The sequence below is a fragment of the Typha latifolia genome, chromosome 1 (assembly GCF_019914945.1).
Source record: "Typha latifolia isolate L0001 chromosome 1, TyphaL0001v2, whole genome shotgun sequence".
Classification (NCBI taxonomy): Eukaryota; Viridiplantae; Streptophyta; class Magnoliopsida; order Poales; family Typhaceae; genus Typha; species Typha latifolia.
In genome coordinates this window covers 17,848,181-17,868,995 of record NC_133086.1, presented here as the reverse complement: position 1 = coordinate 17,868,995, position 20,815 = coordinate 17,848,181, and the positions used below count along the sequence as shown (strand labels likewise).

At 38.5% G+C, this 20,815-nt stretch overlaps 3 protein-coding genes across 3 annotated transcripts; 2 read left to right on the top strand and 1 right to left on the bottom strand.

Moving 5' to 3' along the window:
- The first annotated feature begins 1,940 nt into the window (after positions 1 to 1,940).
- LOC140802735 (ethylene-responsive transcription factor ERF084) lies at positions 1,941 to 2,644 on the top strand. Its single transcript, XM_073158316.1, has one exon. It carries the CDS (start codon positions 1,967 to 1,969, stop codon positions 2,513 to 2,515), a length of 549 nt encoding a protein of 182 aa, XP_073014417.1. The 5' UTR covers positions 1,941 to 1,966; the 3' UTR covers positions 2,516 to 2,644.
- A 3,032-nt stretch (positions 2,645 to 5,676) lies between these two features.
- Positions 5,677 to 15,736, bottom strand: LOC140798866 (trafficking protein particle complex II-specific subunit 120 homolog). Its single transcript, XM_073152955.1, has 10 exons — positions 15,186 to 15,736; positions 14,377 to 14,577; positions 14,095 to 14,277; positions 13,512 to 13,621; positions 12,659 to 12,718; positions 12,230 to 12,521; positions 10,950 to 11,242; positions 8,706 to 9,580; positions 7,259 to 8,212; positions 5,677 to 6,149 (listed from the first exon to the last, which is right to left on the bottom strand). Exons 1-10 carry the CDS (start codon positions 15,597 to 15,599, stop codon positions 5,929 to 5,931), a joined length of 3,603 nt encoding a protein of 1,200 aa, XP_073009056.1. The 5' UTR covers positions 15,600 to 15,736; the 3' UTR covers positions 5,677 to 5,928.
- A 1,925-nt stretch (positions 15,737 to 17,661) lies between these two features.
- Positions 17,662 to 20,299, top strand: LOC140802515 (transmembrane 9 superfamily member 11). The gene is made up of 2 exons (XM_073158052.1): positions 17,662 to 17,795; positions 17,931 to 20,299. The coding sequence occupies exon 2, from the start codon at positions 17,954 to 17,956 to the stop codon at positions 19,925 to 19,927; it is 1,974 nt and encodes a 657-aa protein (XP_073014153.1). The 5' UTR covers positions 17,662 to 17,795; positions 17,931 to 17,953; the 3' UTR covers positions 19,928 to 20,299.
- Positions 20,300 to 20,815: the final 516 nt, after the last annotated feature.

Genomic DNA, 20,815 nt, shown 5'->3' with positions numbered 1-20,815 from the left:
TGCAACTCCACGATCCTCCCCCTCGTCAAAATTCAAGGCGTAGCTCCTCGAGTCATAACTAAACCTTATCTCGCTATTATGCCTTCTCTTATTTGTAGTATTGTTACGTTGCATGATCTCAGGCACAATGCTCTTCCATCTTATCCGGCCCAGTCTTTCCTCCCACCACCTCTCCTTGTTGCAATCTTCATGAACTAGAGACCTATACCCGGCGTAGCCCCGCCTTCGCGGCCGGCATGCGACGCAGACGAAGTCGATGCAGTGCGGTTTCGATCCGAGCTCGTCGTCGAACACCTCGGGAAAGTCGTTTTCCGGCATTGACTCATGAAGAGTTGCCATTCTAGAGATCAGAAAAAGGTAAGAAGGAGAAAGAGGCGTAGGATGTTTGAAGAATGGAGTTTATATTAATTTGTTTAGAAGAGAGAGGGGAGGAGGTAAGGAAGTGGTTAGGAAATCGATCTCAGACCGCGTAGCCAACGGTCGTGAAATTATTTATTAGTCAAATAGACGTGGGAATTGAGCACTTGGTTGTGGTAGTGTTTGTGTTGTTATACGAGGTCATGGAACAAATGGGAAATTAAGATAAGATTAGGATAATAATGAGGAAGTAATAAACCGAGACGATCTTCCAACGGAGAGCTGGATTAATTATAGTCTATTGGTGTCAGGCAGTAGAATTAGATTGGATGTTAACTAGTTAAAGGTTTGGATATTGGGTTACTGGTTCAACTAGTTGGTCTAAAATTCTAAATAATTTAAAACTAAAACACAGTTGCATTAATTTCTTTCATTATTTAGCAATTTTTAACTAATATTTAGATTTAAGTACATCAGATCATATGGCTTATATAAAATTATATCTTAATCACACATTTATTTTTTAAAATATAATTTTTTAAATTTTAGGATTAAACTATCCTTAGGATAAATAATATAATATAGTTGACTAGTAATTTTGAAGAAAAAAGTAACCCTGTCAATTCCTAGAAACACATTAGGGTTGCACATTTCGCAAATTGAATCAACTATACGATATGTTAGTCATAGGCTAAATAGTGGAGCTAATCCAAGCGTGATATTTTAGTGGGTGATCCATTCAGGTCAGTTCAAGTGCATGTTGGAGACATGACAATGTATCATCTGACTGCTCTAATTATGTTTAAAAGAAAATACATAGGGCATAGAAATTTTCCGAGCAGAATTGGATTCTCCCAAAATAATTAATGTGTTAGAATTAATGTATAAACTAACCTACAAAATATGTGTTATCAAATAATGAACGTGTCCGTCTTTATCAAAGACAAAAGCATTCTTCCCGAAGTTGGAACAATCGAGTCCTAGTTAAACGTGCAGTAAACATTCCACGAAAAGGGCAAGACCCTTTTCCTTTTGGCCATGGCACAATCTCAGAGGCTAGCTACAAGATGATTACAAAGTAAGTATATATATATATATATATATATAGCTCTTGGTTTCCAAGTTTATAGACACTGGTTGCATATTATGCGCGTGACTAACCCGTCCTGTAAGAAGCCGCCGACGTGGTCCAAGACACGACAATAAAAGTTTTGTCTTTGGTCCATATTTGCACTAATTAAATATTTTTGATAATTTTTTTATATTTAATTAAGTTTATTCTTTAGAAAATTAAGACTAAGCTTTTCTCTCCCCCCCCCCCCCAACCACCAACATCCGTAATCGTACATCAGAAGCATATCACAGCGTCAGTCTCTCGCTGTCTCTAGATCTCTCTCTCCATATACCAACAAATTCCCACACAAATCCATTCGCTCTCTTTTCACCTACTCTCCGGTATCTCCACCCCACGGTGACCCGACCTCTCCGAACGTCCCCCCACAAAGTTAAAAGACCCCCCTCACCCCACTCACCTCTCTCTCTCTCTCTCTCTCTCTCTCTCTCTCTCTCTCTCTCCACTACCAAAAGAAACACACACTAATACACGCCCATGGAAGTAGTAGACTCTACCGCCGCCACAACCCCACCCGAGCCGGACCCACCGGTTCTAGAAGGGATCGCGGCGGTGGTGGGCTACTACGTCCTCTTCGGTAAGGATCCCCCGACGCCCAAAAAGGAGGACGAGGTAAGAAAAGGAGGCGGCGGTGAGGTCAGCGTTGGGGGGAGTAGGAGGAGCACAAGGTACAGAGGAGTGCGGAAGCGGCCGTGGGGGCGGTGGTCGGCGGAGATAAGGGACCGGGTGGGGCGGTGCCGCCACTGGCTCGGCACCTACGACACCGCCGAGGACGCCGCCAAGGCCTACGACGCCGCCGCCCGCCGCATGCGGGGCTCCAAGGCCCGCACCAACTTTGCCATCCCCGATTCCCAATTCCTATCCACCTCGGCGTCCTCCCCGACCATCGCTGCCACCGCTACTGCTACTGCTAGGAAGAAGAAGAAGAAGAAGAGGAAGAGGAAGAGAGGTGATGGTGGTGATAGTAAGGGGATCCGAAAGGCGGTGAACGGATTCAAGGACTCGTTCATTAACCCCCTCCCCTGAGACGAACAGGGAGAAATGTACTTCTATGGCTTGATTTACTTCTTTCCTTCTTTCCTTTTTGGTTTCGATTTTGGGTAGTTTGTTTGGCTGCGTGTGTAAGTGTTCGTATAAAGGTTTGTTTTGGTTTAATTGTTATGTTCATATATAAAAATATCAGCTAATATATAACTACGCATGCAATCCTAATAAGATTGGCAATATCATTATATATAATCCTCAGCATATAGATAGATAGATAGATAGACAGATAGATCATGATCACTCGTTGCGTATATATAGTACAAAACGACAGCTAGTACACTGGAGTCCTACGAACTCGATCACAACGTACGCTGATCATCTTGATACGCTGCCCTAATTAATCCATCTCGAAGTTTCATCTGACGTAGCTATAATTAAAGTGTGAGGAACTCGCTTCTCGCTACTACTCCATGATCGATTCTATCGTCATCTCACCACTTAAATGGAGTTATATATATATATATATATATATATATATATATATATAATATGTATATATCCTGCTTCTTTTTTATCCCGTGATATCATGAACTCGTATCTTTGTGATTGGACTTGCGATAGTTACACGTTGTACAACTAAAGATTAATTACACGAATTTAAAACAACGACATGCATATATATTATCCGAATGGAAGCACGTATTAGATTTTTGAATTGGTTGCAAATTAAAAAGATATGGCATTTACTGCATGAAACGTAGCATGTCGTACGTACATCCCAGTCTAGTACTAATCCTAGCGATTCATCTCTTGCATGGACAAAGCTGACACGTCAGAGAATGTACTACATATCCTGACGTACAAAAAAAAAAAACTCTGGACGTGAAGTGACTCGATCACATCATCCCCACTGATTCTAACTGTAGCTTTCTACTACGTGTACATGCTGATACAATGTGGATACTTTAACCCTATTAAAGTTGGATGTTGGAGTAGGCATCGACGATCCAAACTATAAGAAGACAGCTGAAGAGATTTTATTAAAGTTTGACACATCGGTGTTTTGAAATCTATCAATCTATAACATATATATATATATATATATAATATTTGCTTAATGACGTCAAGTTTATGTAAGCTCGAGTTTCCCATGTTGATATGAAAAATTATGTACCTGGCAATAACTGATGCACGTTATTGATCACATCTACAACCGACAACTTTGCTGACGTAGTAACGGTTAAAGCAGCAAGTTGATGGCATTAACTTAATTTGTAAGAACCCAAGATTTCTTCAATTATGAATCACTTTTACTAGAATTAGAGAACACTTTTCATTAATATAATTGTACATGTACCATAAGGTTATATAAGTTTACCAATTAATTGTTTGTCTTTTTTTAATGTTTGGTTAAATGCTAACATAATGGTAAAATGGGTTATTTCATTCATGTAGGTTTAATTAGGACATCAAATAGTGACATAAAGTCTTGGTGATCTGTTTGGAGGTTAGACTTAAAAGTAGAATAGATAAGATTCAATTGATTCTTATTCATTCTTATTCAAACACACATAGATTTGGCTCAACTAGATGGCTAGTTTTACCAAGATGGGTTCATAAACTTAACCAATTACTAACCCTGAATTAGTTGTGGGCTTCTTTTTATATAATATCTTCGCAGTCGAGAAAAAAAAAAGGCGGCAGTAATGTATCAATGGTACAGTGCCGAAGAAAGAGAAGAAGCTAGAAAACGATCTCATCTACTACGTGGATTTTTCTTCCCACATAGATTCTTAATTTTAGATTTTTTTTCTAAGTGGACCATAAGTGAGTGAATTCATTTATGGTTTTCACTCATATTTTATGAAAACATGTGTATGCTACTGCATTGTAAGCATCACATTACCTCTTTAGCAATGTTAATCTTCGTGAAATATTATTATTTACATAATAATATTTTTTATGTAATATTATGCAAAACTTTAAATATATTAATTATAATTATTAGGTGATTCAGTAAATATACCTATTCTAGATCATTACAATTAATTTATTATATGATTCTGGCAATGTTAAGAAATAGTCTGGGTTAGATTGAATTTCTATGGTGACTCTAATATGTCTCAATGATTAGAGAAAAAGATATAATGCATTTATTATTAACTGACACCTCCTAATGACCTTAATCGAGTCATTCATAAGAAAAAAATTCGAACTTCATCTCGAGGGTGATGAAATATGGCATTCGAGTGAGATTGAAAGATTTTGTGTAATGACATTATCAATTTGTAACTCGTACTGTTATTAGTCATGCTTTACTATTTATATGCTTTCATATACTATTAATGTCGTAAACATCCTTAGTTTTTATGTATTATGATTTTCAATTGTTATCATACCTATACAAAATAGGTACACCCACTGAGCTAAAAAGGTCTTATGTCGAATGAATGTTGTGCACTGGAACTGTTCTAAACTTAGGATTTTTGTTTCCACTTTGATCATAATAGTTATTTCAGCATTATTTTTGCAAGACCTTAGTTGCCTAGTACTTATTTCTTACTTAGCCTTAGGAGTTTTTATTATTCACCGACTTAAATTTATTGATATATATCAGTTGTCTTATACTTTAGGCTTTGAGAAATAAATATTAAGGCTACTTGTATCTCAGTGTCTTGTATGACTAATCATGATTCCAAATTTCTTTCTTTTTTTTCGAGAAAAGGAGCTGTTGTATTCAATTAGCTATTTCTACCACCTGACGTGGCAGAGTACCCAAATTAAAGATATTACATAGATCTGGGGGAATGAAATCCGAAGTCCCAAGAACAATCTGAGAGACAGCCTCTCTGCCTCGGTTAGCTGTCCAGCTCCCAACATAAACTATCCTAATTTCTTTAACTTTCCTTGAGAGTCTTTTACACTTATCTACTATGCCTATGATCTTCCATGGGCATTTCCTGTTTCCCTGAAGGATCTTGACCACCTCGAGAGAGTCTGTTTCCACCTCTAATCTCCAATTGCTCTCCGCTAGACGCAACCCCATACGGATTGCCCAAATCTCCGCCAACATGGCAGAGTCATTTAGACAAGGCTCCCACGCAAGACGAAGGAGACCATCATGATTCCAAATTTAGATGATGACAAACTTGATTTATGCGAATTTTCTTATAGTGATGCATGCAATCCAACAAACCATATACAAGCAACAAGCTCTAAAAGTAAATAACATTTACATCCGACTTCAGTCCGGGAAAAAGTGGCAGCAATGATACAATATATATTCGGACGACTACATCAGTATAGATGATCAATTTCAAGTAAAATCTATCCTGAGCCGGAGAAAAAGAATTGATTGCATAAATACTTGAATGCTCATGATACTTTGACAACTACATGTGCTAATCATATGGTGCTGAACACTTTCTCTAAACATACTGAAATTTCATCGTCTAAGATGTACCAATAACACCGACATGGAAAGGAGAACCACGGCAAAAGATTGGCTCATCAGGGGAATCTGCCCTCGCTCGAGCTCGGAGGACATCAGTTGCATCCGTTATAACAGCGGTGGCTAGGAGACTGTAGTCTCCTGGCACTAGAAAGTAAAATGAGAAGGTATGTGTTATCTCTTGCTGCGGTGGAGCCTCCAGATGGATGTCACTCAGAACACCTGAGAGAGAAAATTGTATGATAAACTAAAGGCACTGCTGACAATAATGCTAATGGAAAGATGAAAGAGAGCATGGCAACCGTCGTCGTCAATGAAGCAACTTCAATACTTTTAAAGTCAAGAAAAAGAGCAGATCATCTGTATTTTACTGGTAAGATAGAATAACACTACTCAAACATGCAAAGTAGCATCAGCCAAGATAAACCAAACAGATCAGTTTCTAAATCCAGAGTAACAATGGAAAAAAGACTGCAACAACCAAGCATTTTTCATGACTATGTAAAACAGTAAAAGCAAGTGTTATTATTTGCTTTCTTAATTTCCTATCACGTCAGTTCTGGTCAAGGAACTTATAACTTGAATCCCATCATATTGATGCACTATGTGGTCTTCTTCAGTTGACATGCTGAAACCATATCGAGCGGGCTCTTACAGAACTTATCTAGTCCTACACCAACTTTTCTCTTATATAACCATTTCCTATTCAATCTTTTCTAGTAAATCCCCTGATTAGCCAAACACTGTAGTCTAGGTGACAATCATCTTTTATATGTTTTTTACTTTCCTAGGTTGTCCAACATTCATAAATCATTGCCGAAGCCTTCCTATAAAATTTTCCTTTCAGCTTGAGGATTATATAGTGATCACACTATCACACAACCTATAGAAGCTTTTTTATTTTTTTATTTTTACTTTTAACATCCTAATATAAATCTACATGGGATATCCTTAACAATCTCCTTATTTTTGTCTCCATTTTATCCTAAGTCAGTCTTTTATAGCTGTCTTAAAAGTATATTGTGAAAAGAGTTGGACTTTCATCAGTAAGCTGATAATATATAAGTTGAAGAGAATAATTACTCCCTGTAACTGGCTCCATGCTTAGTTAAAAGAAAAGGTGAACTAGCTTGGGATGCCAGTGGGTCTCATTTAACCTTTAGCATCTGGGTGTATCAATGAATCAGTTTGTAAAATCTGATCTAGATCATTGCATAATACTAGTCACCTGTGTTTCATGCAATTTCTTGAGATAAAATACGGAAAGAAATACTACTGACATACACAAGAAAAATTAGTTGAATCAGTAATCAAAATAAGTTGCATCATACCAGCCCATAGGACAGTTGCATTGTTTCCCTCAAAGCAATTCTCTCCTGCTACATCTTGACATGTAATATTGAGGCTCATTTCGATCATTTCTTTTGTGTTGTTTCGAATCACAACTTCCATATGAGTCATTTCATGAGCTGAAATAGAATCTTTACTTCTTAAATTGGTCTCCTTAGTAGATTGATCAGAATGAGCACTGTTTGTGTTAGATTCTGCTGCAATCTTTGCCAGCCTGAAGCCGAAGGTTAGAGGGTCGGGCAATAATATGTCCATTACTGATGCTTGTAATGCCGCTTGAGTAGCATCTTTGATATTCAACTCGCCACAGCTGTTTCGTCCAGACTGCCATCTTACTTTAATTTTTGAAATTAAGTTGTTGATAGAAGCATTCAACTCGGCCTTTGCATTCCTTTCTGCTGTGGTAGGAATTTTACTTCCAAGAACATCATCTGTATGAGTATCCTTCAAAAGGAAAGAACCATCCAAAACAGGTAGCTTGAAATGCTCAAGAGGTATTAGAACCCTTGCAGAGTAATCACGATCAATTCTGGTCTTGTGATACCCTACATCATAAGTATTACAGTTGAGAACAGACATGTGCTCATTCTTTGGACTATCCACCTGGACAGAAACATCAACCTCAAACACCACATCAGTTGGATTAGACAATTCAAGTTCCAGAAGTCGTAGTCCCCAGCTTCCTTTATATGGGTCAATCTTCATCAGGCTGCCATCCTTACCCTGAGACTCAACCTCTTGAGTTATACTCTTTTCAGCATTGAAAGGTGTTGAAAGGGTCTCACTAACGCGGGCAGGAATTTCCATCGCGAGCAAGCGAGCCTTTACAAAACGTAAACCCTGTTGAACACAAACATTCAGTGGAACAACCAAGCGCCTCCCTGGAGGCACAGAATTCTCAATGTTTTCAGATTCACCAGGATGCGTTAATGGGCCTGGGATAACAAACAGGAATTGGTTAGCTTACATGAAATGCCGTTGTGCTTATCCCAATGATCAAATAGACTCACTAAAAAGTCCAAGAATGCAGATATCAGATAACAGGATGAACTACACCCAACAGTAATGGTTCAACCAGTTCAACTAGGATGGTCTGGATTTAAAACATTGCTTTACACAATTATGAGGACTAGACTTTGCCTTGAAAGTCAAGAATTTTCTGACTTCAATAGTAGATTAAACATCTCAAAACATAATAAGAAAATAGAAGTTTCCAAACTTCTTTGTCAACCCTAAATATTAGATTTTTATGTCATCATATGAATATTGGATGCATATACTTTTATTTTTTAGTACTAAATGCAACTACTAGCTTGCACAAAACTGAGCAAGTATTCAGCAATGTAAGTCCACCAAAAATTAGCAAAAAGAGACTGAAAGAATAAGCATAAATGAACTGTGGGAATTTATGCAGAGCTAGATACTTACCAGCATAATGGATGAGTAAAAGCGGACTGTTTCCTTCTTTGGATATCCTTCGTGCACTGTTGGGAGTCTTGCTTGCATCAAATTCAAAATCCACCAAACTAAGTTGCCATGCCTTCAAAGTCACTCCAAATGTCACTTCACCACCTGGTTTTAGAGGAAGGGCTGTCATCAGTGCATCATGTGCAATTGAAATAACAGAATCTTGATTCTTCCCTGATAGTGTGATGTTTGCTTGTTCAACTGGCACTGTTCCAGCATTTTTCAGACTTATCCAAATATCACGAATTTCACCTTCATACAAAACAATAGAACCATCTCCACCAACCACATGAGAGACTAGCAAAGGTAGAGGAGGAACTACACAGATATTTGGAAAAGAAACAGCTTTTATCCTGCTAGAACCACAGCATCTGAAAGGATCAGAAAGAACAAGACCCTGTGAAGCTCCCAGGAGCAAATTATCGACATCTCTGAAAAGGTGTTCTGCAATGACGCCAAAACAGTGGACAACGCATCCAGGAATGGAAACTGGTCCAACTTTTGTTGGAACTCCAGACAACAGAATCACCTTGGCAGTATTAGGTGGAAGGCTCACACTTACGGGGAAAGCATCAAAATTTCCAGAATGAACAGAGAGATAAATGCTTTCGACAAAAAGGTCAAAGCTACATGGATTTGCCAATTCCACCAAAACTTGAACTGGCTCCCCAACAATCCAAGTTAGTTCCTGTTTACTGCTATCAGTTGTACTTCCCTTGCTGAAAGGTGTATAAATAAAAGGTCCAGAAGGAGCTGAACCAGTCCACCATTCCTTCTTCAGTGGATTGCGCTTAATAATGTCTGCTTGTGCAGGATGGAGTGGAAAGGAATGTAACCTGAGAGGTATAAGAAATCTAGCAATTAACCCATATGAACATATTCATAAAATCAAGAAATTACATTCTCATTAAATATAAAATTCTCTGAGCATGATTGTCTCTAATAAGTAGTTTACTACACTTCTAAATCACCACTTATGATCCTGAAACAGAAAAAAAAAAAAGTTAAGCACTCATTATACACATTACATGAGAAATACCAATATATCTTATGACGCCTCTCGCTCAGAGAAGCATTCCTTGCCAAAGAGAAGGAAGCCCTAAAATGCAGAAAGTGAGAATGCATAATAATAATAATAATAATAATGTCCATCGGACACCGTTAATGACGACCATTTGGCATCCAGAATTTAAAATATATTATAATGCATTTATCTATCATCCTATTTATTTTAAGAAAAAGATTATGAACTGAAATAGTGGAATGTACCCAAAATTTCAGATGAGGGGAGAGAATGACTGTGTTCGCTTAAGAAAATAAAGAATCATGAGTGTGTGTCAGAAAATAAAGAATCCTTTGCAAAGCATTTCCAGTAACAAACCAGAATGACTATGGAAAACATTTTCTCTCTCTTTGCCTGGTTGTATAAGTTTACTGGAAAGCTTTAGACATAAGGAAAATATTAAAATGTAAATGAGCATGCACAATTACCACAGAAGTTCCAATTGTAAGATATCTCAAGATGCTCTTTATCAAGATTAAAAAAAAAAAATCTTATCATCATACGATAAAATAGTTAACTGACCAGCTTATAAGTGCGGAGCTGTTTGACTCAGTTGTTCTAAAATAATCACCTGATGCATCAAAATGATTGGCAAAATCAGTATATGGGGGTGCTCTATCTGGAGATAGCCCATTGGTAATCTAGCTATCAAACAGTATTGATCCAAGCTCCTCCCTGACGCACCACATAACTTTTGAATATCTTCAGAAGCCTGTGTAACTTCTATTGTTCTCTTTAAAGTTATGCTCAAAGACTCAAACAAAGCATCCTGAATTTTTTTTAGACTAGAACTGAAGCCAAAAAAAGAAAAAGAAAGATGGGATCATCTCTTAGATTACCCAAACAACAGAAGTGGGAAGATTCAATGGTTTAGAACTTAGCACCAAAAGGACTACTTGCAATGTGTACACTTTGAAATTAAAGTTCCAGAAAATTTTGCTTTTCATGATTTTCCATAATTGGCCAGGTATAATCAACAGAAGAAAGATATCATAAACAGTGGCATATGTGGAGATAAAATTAACAGAAAAACATGAAAATATCACTCGAGGCATTTATATGCATAAAAAAATAGTACAAGAAATTACCAAATTATTATGGAAACAAAATCATAATTTGTTAACAAAGGAAGAACAGATCACCTGATGAAAGGAAGAGCAGGATCAGCAGAGCGTGTGCCTGATGGAAGCCTATCTGCAGAATTTCCAAGTGAGCTTGCTAGCCCACTCTGACCTGCTGGTGTAATGAGAGGGTAAAATGATCTAAGAAGACGAGCTGCAGCACTCCATGCTGAAAGAGGATCTCCAGCACGAACAGAAGACATCAGTATCTCTCTCAAAACAACCATTTGTAGGCTGCTCCATTGTGACTCAAATAATGCAACAACTGATTGAGGGTACGCTTTTCCACCATCACCATGGGTTGTACCAAGTTCCTTTATAATCGAAAAGAGAGCAATTCAGCTAAATTTAATAAAATCCTGGGACAACATCACAGGAAATGGACAAGGAAGCCTCTATAATAAACTTTGTTAATTGTACATTAATTTGTTAACCTCGTAAAGAAATTGTGTTATTCCGAGAAGGGTGCTGCCTGTCCTTACAAATATACAATAATCTTTCTCTGTACTAGAAACTACGCAACAGATACATACCAATCCAACCTTGCTATTCTGATTAAACAATCAGCACTTCATGCATAAATAGGATATACATAACCACTAAAGGTTTATGCCTGGATATTGTCATGTAAAAAAACAGACATAATTCAAAGCATGTAGTACATGCTCATAGTGAGGAGAGGCATAAGTCTGAAGATATCTGCACAAGACAATTCTAGTTCTTGAAATATAGGCTAGTATAAAATATTCTGAAGTAAAAATAAAAGACCCAAATCTTCAATACCTGTCCAATACTATGGTAAAGATCATTCGGTGATGCCGGATATACATATAGAACAAATTTAATCACATAGAACAAGAAAGTTTTTACTATGTCCTGGACATGCATTCATGAAAGTCTGATTGTACTTACTATTGCTACGTGCAAGAATAATAACAAGAGGAAGACACAATTTCTTACTTTCAATCAATTTTATGGAATCCCATTTTAGTAATTACTTAATTAAAGGTAGTGAGAAATCGCAAGCAAGACGTAAAGTCATGCTTGACCAAAGGTTAGAGCCAGAGAATTTCTGCAAACAGCAGGAGGCCAGGAACTGACTTCATTATTTCTTCAAAATTAAAAATTACATGAGATTGACAGAGCTTAACTAAGAGGTAGTAGATATTTAGATTTTCGCTTATTTGCTGATGATAATAACCTTAAACAAACATTCATCAATTGGAATACTTAAACAGACATTATAAAAATAACTAGTTTGAGTAAATGGATATTAAACATCATGATCAACAATGGCATACCTGCTGAGAGGCATGCTGTTTCGTGCTGGTCCTTCTACTTTGGACATGATAAGCATTTGTGGTCATGGTCAAGACCTGCATAGCACTGACAGCTGCACAAGCATTATCCTGCTGCAGGTACAGCTGAGCAACTTGACGTGAAAAAAAGGCTGCTTTACGTTGATAGCCAAGAGCTCCAAATAGTCTTGCAATTTCAACGTATAATATCAGGCGGTCACTAGCATCAATAAGAGACTTAGCACCATCTGCAGCTCCCATCAACAATTCTACAACCTCCTTAGCAAGCTCACGTCTAGCAAACATAAGTAGAAAAGAATAAAATTTTACAAGCACTTGAAGAATGAATATCATAGAGAATTTACATTGTGAACTTCACAATACAAACCAAAAAGGTTTATGCAAATTGAAAACATTAATATGCAGACTTACCGACAAAGGTATCTAGCCAGCTTCAGTGCAGCTTCAAGCTCAAAACTCACTGTTGAAACTCTAAAAAAATTTAAAAAATAAATCAGTTTGCTTGAATAGAGGAGTCGGCCTTTACATGCAGAAAAGATGGCATTAAAATTTAAAAGCACATCTATGAAGTTCCAACTCATGTGAGCAGCAAGCTTGACTCTGTAAGCATATAAATGAAGTCGCTGATAATAGAACATTCATTCTTTATCATTTTTAGTACTAATAACTATTCATAACATACAATTATGGCTCAGTAACAACTTGCTCAAGAGGAATAAAATAGATCTCAAAAGAAAGGCCTCACAATAGTGAACGTCAATGCCTCTATAATTTAAGCTGATGAATAATTTGTGATATTGTCAAATTCATATACTGGCACAGCAAAAGTCTTTCAATATTACTAGAACAAGAGACCTACAGCAAAATACTAAAATTGGAAGTGCTGATCAGATGGTTTTTGAACCAGCCCATGACGACCATGCACCTTTTGTTAACAAGAGTTCAACACAATGCCTCTACATCCTATAAAAATATTAAAGTTTCATAGTGATTGTTGCAAGACAATCTTAAAATTGGTCTAAATGATAATGAAGCTGATGATCCTATATCAATGAAATTAAGATAACAACTTTGAGGAGAAACCAAATTAGATACATTGCCGACCCAAGACAAAAGGAAGGAAGCACTATCAGTACAGTTCCATGATTTGTGACAATTTTCACCAAACAATTATCATGGAAGTGTTGACAATCTAGTCCCAAGTATGCCAGATAGACTTTATAATGAGTACTGAACATATTTTGATATTGATGAATAGCAGTACCTCTGGGCATTATCTTGTAAAAAAGCTCTTCTGTATAACTGGATTACAGAGTAATAACGATACTTCACTTCCTCCTCTAAAACTGGATCCTTTTGGTCCATACGATCGACCTGCATGGATAAAAATCGATCATTTCAAAATACTACCTCAAAGTTTTACTGTAATGCACAATAAGCACTATAGGCATCATACACTCTTGACAGAAAAGAGAATCTCAGGCAAATTGCTGGAGTTAAAAACAAAAGAAGAAATATACCATTATAAATATAATTGTACTTATAGGGTTAAAATTTCTTTGACGAAAAATACATGTGCCAATGGACAGAGATGAAACAGCTGACGATTGCATATGCTAAGGTAGTATTTTAAAGGTATTTTGAATTAATACATCTAGTATTTCTTTGATTAGGCACTAAAATGCCAGTACACAACCATGAAACTGTTGATGCTTCAAAATGCTAAGATAGTAATCTAGAAGTATCGATAGTTTAAATAAACTTTCTTTGACTAAGAATTGAATTGTCAGTGCACAACCATGAAAGCAATCAATGATTGCATATGCTATACAAAAGAAACTGTTTACCAGTAAGGCACAAACGCTACCCTCCAGGGCCCCCGCATGCCAGAACACATCTCCGGTCAATCTGGCAAGCTCTATTGCAGTCGAATAATGTGCATTAGCATCAACAGGTGATCCAGCTAACAAACAGTAATCGCCTATTGTCTTCTGTGCACGACCAAGCCTTCTTTTTTTAGCTTTAATAACCTAGCAAAATAGAGAATATTTCAATAACTCAATGAGCCCTAGCACATTGTTAACACCAGAAAACAACTGCATTAATTCTTAGAACACCTAAAAATAAACCTCCTCTGAACCAAGAGTAGATTGAGAGTCCAAAGGTGTCTTTAAAATCGTCCCCACAGACTCTGCATGAAGAACCCATTTTTCAAACTCCATCAACAATGAAGCAGCAAGATCTTGCACCATTGTCAGCATATGAAATTCCAGTGTCTGTCGATCCGAAGGAGGGAACAGAATTATATCTTCTCTTTTCTTATCCTCCAACTGTCCCAATAGCCATGAAAACATAAAAACAGTAAGTTCTAAAAATATGAAGGTAAAAAACAAGTAGAAATATTAAAAACAAGATAGAAGAACAGCAATAATAGCTAAGATCATGAAAAACATCAAACTCACTATATTGATTTAAAAATTCCATCTTTTAAGTGATTCAATCAACTTTTGTGGTATGAGCTAAAGAGATCTACATAACCACGAGGCACAAAAATGAAGCAAATTGAGAATTCAGTTAAGGGACAAGAGTCATGTGAGAATCAATCAATCAAGGTTTTAAACCCATCCATCAAATATAGACAGCACAGATAGAATTCTACGTTCCAAGTAATTCTTCAGTAGGTATCACCTCTTTTTCTATTGATCCTAATATGCTTGTGATAAAATAGTGCACATCATATTTTTGAATCATCCTTCAACTGATATCATCAACCGATCATTCCTAAACAAATTTACTATTTCGATCAGTCAGATAAGTGCCACTAAGGCAGCATGTATCAAGCAAACAACACAACATGGCAAGAGGCATCATATAAAACTACAGACTCCGACCTAGATCCCTCAGCAAAAACGAATTTATCCAGATCAATTACACGAACCTGAGCATCAGTAGGGCAGAAGGCGAAGCAACGGCGGGCAAGGGCGGACGTATAACCCTTGGAAGCTGCGGCAAATTGCTCGGAGACTAGATCGAGGTCGGGGGAGACAGGGCAATGGCAGAGGCCGACGACGGCGAGGATCTTGCGATTGGATTGGAAGTCCTCCCACGGGGAGGGAGGGGAACCGCCGAGCATGTACTTGAACCGGAGGCAGCCGGTGTCCCAGGGCTGGTGGGCGAAGGGGCTCTTCTGGTGCTCGGAGTAGAAAGAGCTAACGGCGGAGAGGTCGACCCGGGTGTGGCGACCAATAACGGCGACATACTCACGGAGGCGGGGGTGAGGGATGGGTCCGCCTACTGGGACTACCGCGACGCGGATAATGGAGCCCGTCTCCATGCTCACGTCCGGCTCCATTGCCGCCGTCGGATCAGATCGGATCGAACCGGAATTGGATCCAAGGTGGATGAAGGAGAAGGAGAAGGAGATGGTGAGAGAGAGGAGCGAGTGGAAGAGTTCGGAGAGGAGCTTCCTTTTTCTCTCAGATCTGGGGAGGTTTTGGTGGACTCATCGAACACCCTGGATCGGGACGGAGTGTGGTGAGTCGTGACTTGGGATCGACTCAGGTGAGTCAACTGGGTCTAACATTATATTTTCTTTTTTTTCCCCCTCCATAAACCCGATTAACATTTTATTTACTCATTCGTTTTTTTAATTTTTATTTTTATTTCTACATCATGATTTCTCCACCAATCGTACATTATAAATTACAAGTATTAATATAATTCTAGTGATCTCAATTATGGTATGTTAGAAAATAGTGACAATTTCAATATTTTTTATTAAAAAAGTCCAAATTATGGTTGCTATCTTGGATCGCCCAGCGGCCTGATCACGATGCGATGCACCGAGTGATCCGTTCATATAGGATGTATTAATTTGATTTAGTTTAATATGCAGTGAGGTACAAAATTCCGGATTACAAGAATATAGATGGCTTTGGTGGAAGTGCATGTTGCAATTTGCATGGTCATGATTGGAAAGCCAAATGGCACCATCTTTTTTATTTTTTTTCGTATTATGAATATTTCCTAGCAGCTTAGTTTTAGTTTTCTTTTCTGCTCGGTACGACGATCTTACTTATCATCGCCGGCGTCCTGCCCCCTCTCCTAGCCAAGTAGCCGGAGAAGAGGGATTTTATCCCTCCTAAAAGAATTTTCTCTTTCTTCATCTCTTTCTGGTTGAATTTGTCTTGTCCCTGCTCTTTTTCTCGTCATCTTTTTTGAGGCATCCCTTGAATTATGTCGAATTTGTTTTGTCCCTGCTTTTTCTCCCTCTTTATTAGTTCTTTAATTATATTTACCATTGCCGACCTCCTCTTTAACTACTTTCTCTTCAAGTTGCTCTTGCCATCGACATATTTGCCCTTACTTTCCTCCTATGTTCTTCACTCTCACCCATCTTCTTCCTTCACTACTATAAATACATAACCACTTGTCTTGCTCGACTCTTTCCCTCTCTAGCCCTCGCTTGTCTTATCGTGACAGTTTGCGCTGCAGTGATGTCAATAATTGTGCATGGTGCTAGCTATGGGTTAGCATCGAGTTGTGTTGGAGGCAATTTAGAATTTTTCATGACCTTTGTAGCTCGTAAACAAAGTGTCGCTGATTCTTTCTTTCAGGTTGCACGTATAGATTAGGAATCTCGCTTCTCTAGCATTTTGAGGATTTATGAGGCTGTGTCTTCCACTATTGTACTGCGATGGACTCATCTCGACTAATTTTAGACATTTTATTCTTATGAATTCTTAGCGCGTTTTAATGTTATTTCTTTTATGTGCCCTAGAATTTATTATTTTGTTCTTTCATTATAGCTAGTTTATTATTGTAATCATATGTAAGGCTTATGTTAAAAGTTCGGATTTATGTATCAGATTGCGATTTAATAAATTGTTGCCCATTTACTTTCCTTAAAAGAAATTAACACCTACCTGGCCTCACATACCAAACAATTTTGTCAAAACTAATTAATTGGGCACAATAAATTTGTTCCTTAATTTATATGGATAATTAACATATTTGAATGGATATGAGAGAAATTATATTTTATCTCTGTGATTAGGTCTAAATTTAATTCACTTACTTATAATTTTATATCACTTTATTCTTTTATAATTATATTTAAATTAAAACGATAATATTTTTTTATTATTTGACTAATAAATATGTCTAATTTAAAGATATTTATTAGAAATAAAATTATACATAATTAGATAAAATTTTCAATGTATTTAAAAATAATACCAATCGATTTATAAATTAATTAAATATCAGAAGAAAAAAAGTAATAATTTAAATATAATTTAGACATAACCTGTGGGTAAAATATAGTTCCCCTAATCGTATTCCTCTAAGAATATTTGGGGAATTTCTAGAATAGATCATAGTAATAAGGCAGTGTCGGTGGTATTAGGCGTTTCCCAACTCAAGCCCGGGGTATAAGAGTCGTGTCCTCACTGCATTCGTTTCCACGCTCCTTCTTAGATCCAAACTCTTTTCCGCACCCTATTTCTGCCGAAGTTTTCCAATCGAAGGCGCTCCCCGGAAGCCAAAGGTGCGTTCTTTTAACTCCTTGCTTGATTCAATTTTACCTTTCCTAATCTTTCATTGCTATAGATCTAAGAACTCAACCCACCCAAAGCCTACAGATCTCAACTTTTTGATCTGTTTCCAATCTGCATTTGTTTAGATCTAGCTGATTCCGGTGCTAAAATGGGACCTTTCTCGAGATTGGCCATCTGGGCCTTGGTCGTTTCCCTTGTTCTCCACTCCGGAGATGGGTTTTACCTGCCCGGAAGCTATCCCCACAAGTACCAGGTTAGAGACGCCTTATCCGTGAAGGTAAACTCCCTTACCTCCATTGACACAGAGATGCCCTTTAGCTACTATTCCCTCCCCTTCTGCAAGCCCGAGGAAGGTGTCAAGGACAGCGCCGAGAACCTTGGCGAGCTCCTCATGGGTGACCGTATCGAGAACTCCCCTTACCGATTCAAGATGTACACCAACGAATCTGATATCCTCCTTTGCCGATCTGATCCCCTGACCCCCCAAGATTTCAATCTTATGAAGAAGAGGATTGACGAGATGTATCAGGTGAATCTGATATTGGATAACCTCCCGGCAATCCGCTACACGAAGAAAGATGATTACTTTCTCCGGTGGACGGGTTATCCGGTTGGTGTGAAGGTTGGGGATGCATATTATGTGTTCAATCATCTAAAGTTCACCGTTTTGGTGCACAAGTATGAGGAGACCAATGTGGCCAGGGTGATGGGTACCGGTGATGCCGCAGATGTAATACCAACCTTGGATAAGTCTGGAGCCGGAACACCTGGTTGGATGGTTGTCGGGTTCGAGGTCGTCCCTTGTAGCTTTCAGCATGATTCTGAGTCCATCAAGAGCTTAAAGATGTATAATAAGTACCCAGCGAAGATACAGTGTGATCCAACGATGGTGGGCATGGCCATTAAGGAGAACCAGCCTGTTGTGTTCACTTATGAGGTTTCATTTGTCGAGAGTGATATCAAGTGGCCTTCTCGATGGGATGCTTACTTGAAGATGGAGGGAGCGAAGGTTCACTGGTTTTCTATACTCAATTCCCTCATGGTTATCGCGTTCCTTGCGGGAATTGTTTTGGTGATCTTGTTGAGAACTGTGCGAAGGGATCTAACTCGGTATGAAGAGTTTGACAAGGAGGCTCAGGCACAGATGAATGAGGAGCTTTCTGGATGGAAGCTTGTTGTCAGTGATGTGTTCAGGGCTCCAGACCATCCATTGCTGCTTTGTGTTATGGTGGGGGATGGTATTCAGATTCTCGGTATGGGGGTGGTGACCATTTTGTTTGCAGCACTTGGATTTATGTCTCCAGCGTCAAGGGGAACTCTTATCACTGGAATGCTGTTCTTCTATCTGGTTCTTGGAATTGCAGCTGGATATGTCGCTGTTAGGATGTGGAAGACAATTAAGTCTGGAGATCACTCTGGATGGGTGTCAGTTTCATGGCGTGTCGCTTGTTTCTTTCCTGGCATTGCCTTTCTGATTTTGACCACGCTAAATTTCCTATTATGGGGTAGCCACAGCACTGGTGCCATCCCTATATCCTTGTTCATTATCCTGATCCTGCTTTGGTTTTGCATCTCAGTCCCTCTTACACTTGTTGGTGGATTTCTTGGTGCCAAGGCACCTCACATCGAGTACCCTGTTCGGACAAACCAGATTCCTCGTGAGATCCCTCCACAAAAATACCCCTCTTGGTTGTTAGTTCTTGGAGCTGGGACACTACCCTTTGGCACTCTTTTCATTGAGCTCTTCTTCATAATGTCAAGCATCTGGATGGGCCGTGTTTACTACGTGTTTGGTTTTCTTTTCATTGTCTTGATACTTCTCGTTGTTGTGTGCGCGGAAGTCTCTCTGGTCCTCACTTACATGCATCTTTGTGTGGAGGACTGGAAGTGGTGGTGGAAATCATTCTTCTCATCAGGATCAGTTGCTATTTACATCTTCCTGTACTCGGTGAACTATCTCGTCTTTGATCTTAAGAGCTTAAGCGGGCCTGTCTCTGCTACCTTGTATCTCGGTTACTCGCTCTTCATGGTCACTGCCATCATGCTTGCTACTGGCACAGTTGGATTCATTTCTTCGTTCTGGTTCATTCATTACCTCTTCTCATCAGTGAAATTAGATTGAGGTACTCTAATGGCAAGGAGCATCACCCCTACCAAAGGCATATTTTGAGGATTCCTTGAACAAATGGAGAATGTTATCATTAAATTTCGGTTCCTATCTCCAGCTGCTTTATTTTGATATTCTCCAGAATTAATAATACCGCATGGGAGCTCCTAGGATTCTTTATTGGTTATAGCTAAGTAGAACTTCTGTTTCCTGTATGTTGAGCAGCTACTGTGTGCTAGAATCAACTCATCAGCCTTTTTTTTTTCTTTCCTCAATTTTTTTTGCATTTACTCTGTTATTAATCAGTAATTTATGGGCCTGTCTCTAATGCAGTTTGTATCCAGTGGCCTTAGGAAATATCTTTCAATGCATTTATAAGGTTCTAAATGTTTTCTTCGAATGGTTTCCTCCATCACATTTGAAGGATTCTACTTAATCAAGTTGCTTTGCGTCCATATTGGCATGCAATTTTGTCATCAAAATTTCTCTTTTCGCTGTGAAACAGGACTTCTGGTACAATAACATTTTTTTTGCTTATAAAAGCGCAAGCTTATGCATTATTTGTCTGCAGCCTGCAAAAAGAGTTTCCTTGATGTAAGCAAGGCGAACCCTTTTGAGTGCTTCTTCAGACCACTCCTTGGAAGACCTCAAGGATCTTCACCTCCACAGGTGAGAGAGAGAGAGAGAGAGAGAGGTGGAAGCCTGTGTAAATTAGCACCTACGAGGTGAAGATTTTTGAGTTACAGAAAAGCCACCAAAGGAGCAGGAAGTGCAAGACCTTTCTCAGCCCCCCTTGGGGATGGAGATCAATGTCACTCCGACAAGTAAAGAGGTGAGGGAGGGCGGGAGACCCGGAAGGTTGAGAGGGGTGATGAGACCAAACCAAAGCAAGCGAAAGTAGAG

Bases quoted from the DNA above. Each gene is read 5' to 3' on its own strand.
- LOC140802515 (XM_073158052.1), top strand. From the start codon at position 17,954: ATGGGACCTTTCTCGAGATTGGCCATCTGGGCCTTGGTCGTTTCCCTT.
- LOC140798866 (XM_073152955.1), bottom strand. From the start codon at position 15,599: ATGGAGCCGGACGTGAGCATGGAGACGGGCTCCATTATCCGCGTCGCG. The intron at 12,522-12,658 runs GTAAGTCTGCAT...TATGTTTGCTAG, and splicing joins CTGGCTAGATACCTTTGTCG to ACGTGAGCTTGCTAAGGAGG. The intron at 11,243-12,229 runs GTATGCCATTGT...TCGATTATAAAG, and splicing joins AACAGCATGCCTCTCAGCAG to GAACTTGGTACAACCCATGG.
- LOC140802735 (XM_073158316.1), top strand. From the start codon at position 1,967: ATGGAAGTAGTAGACTCTACCGCCGCCACAACCCCACCCGAGCCGGAC.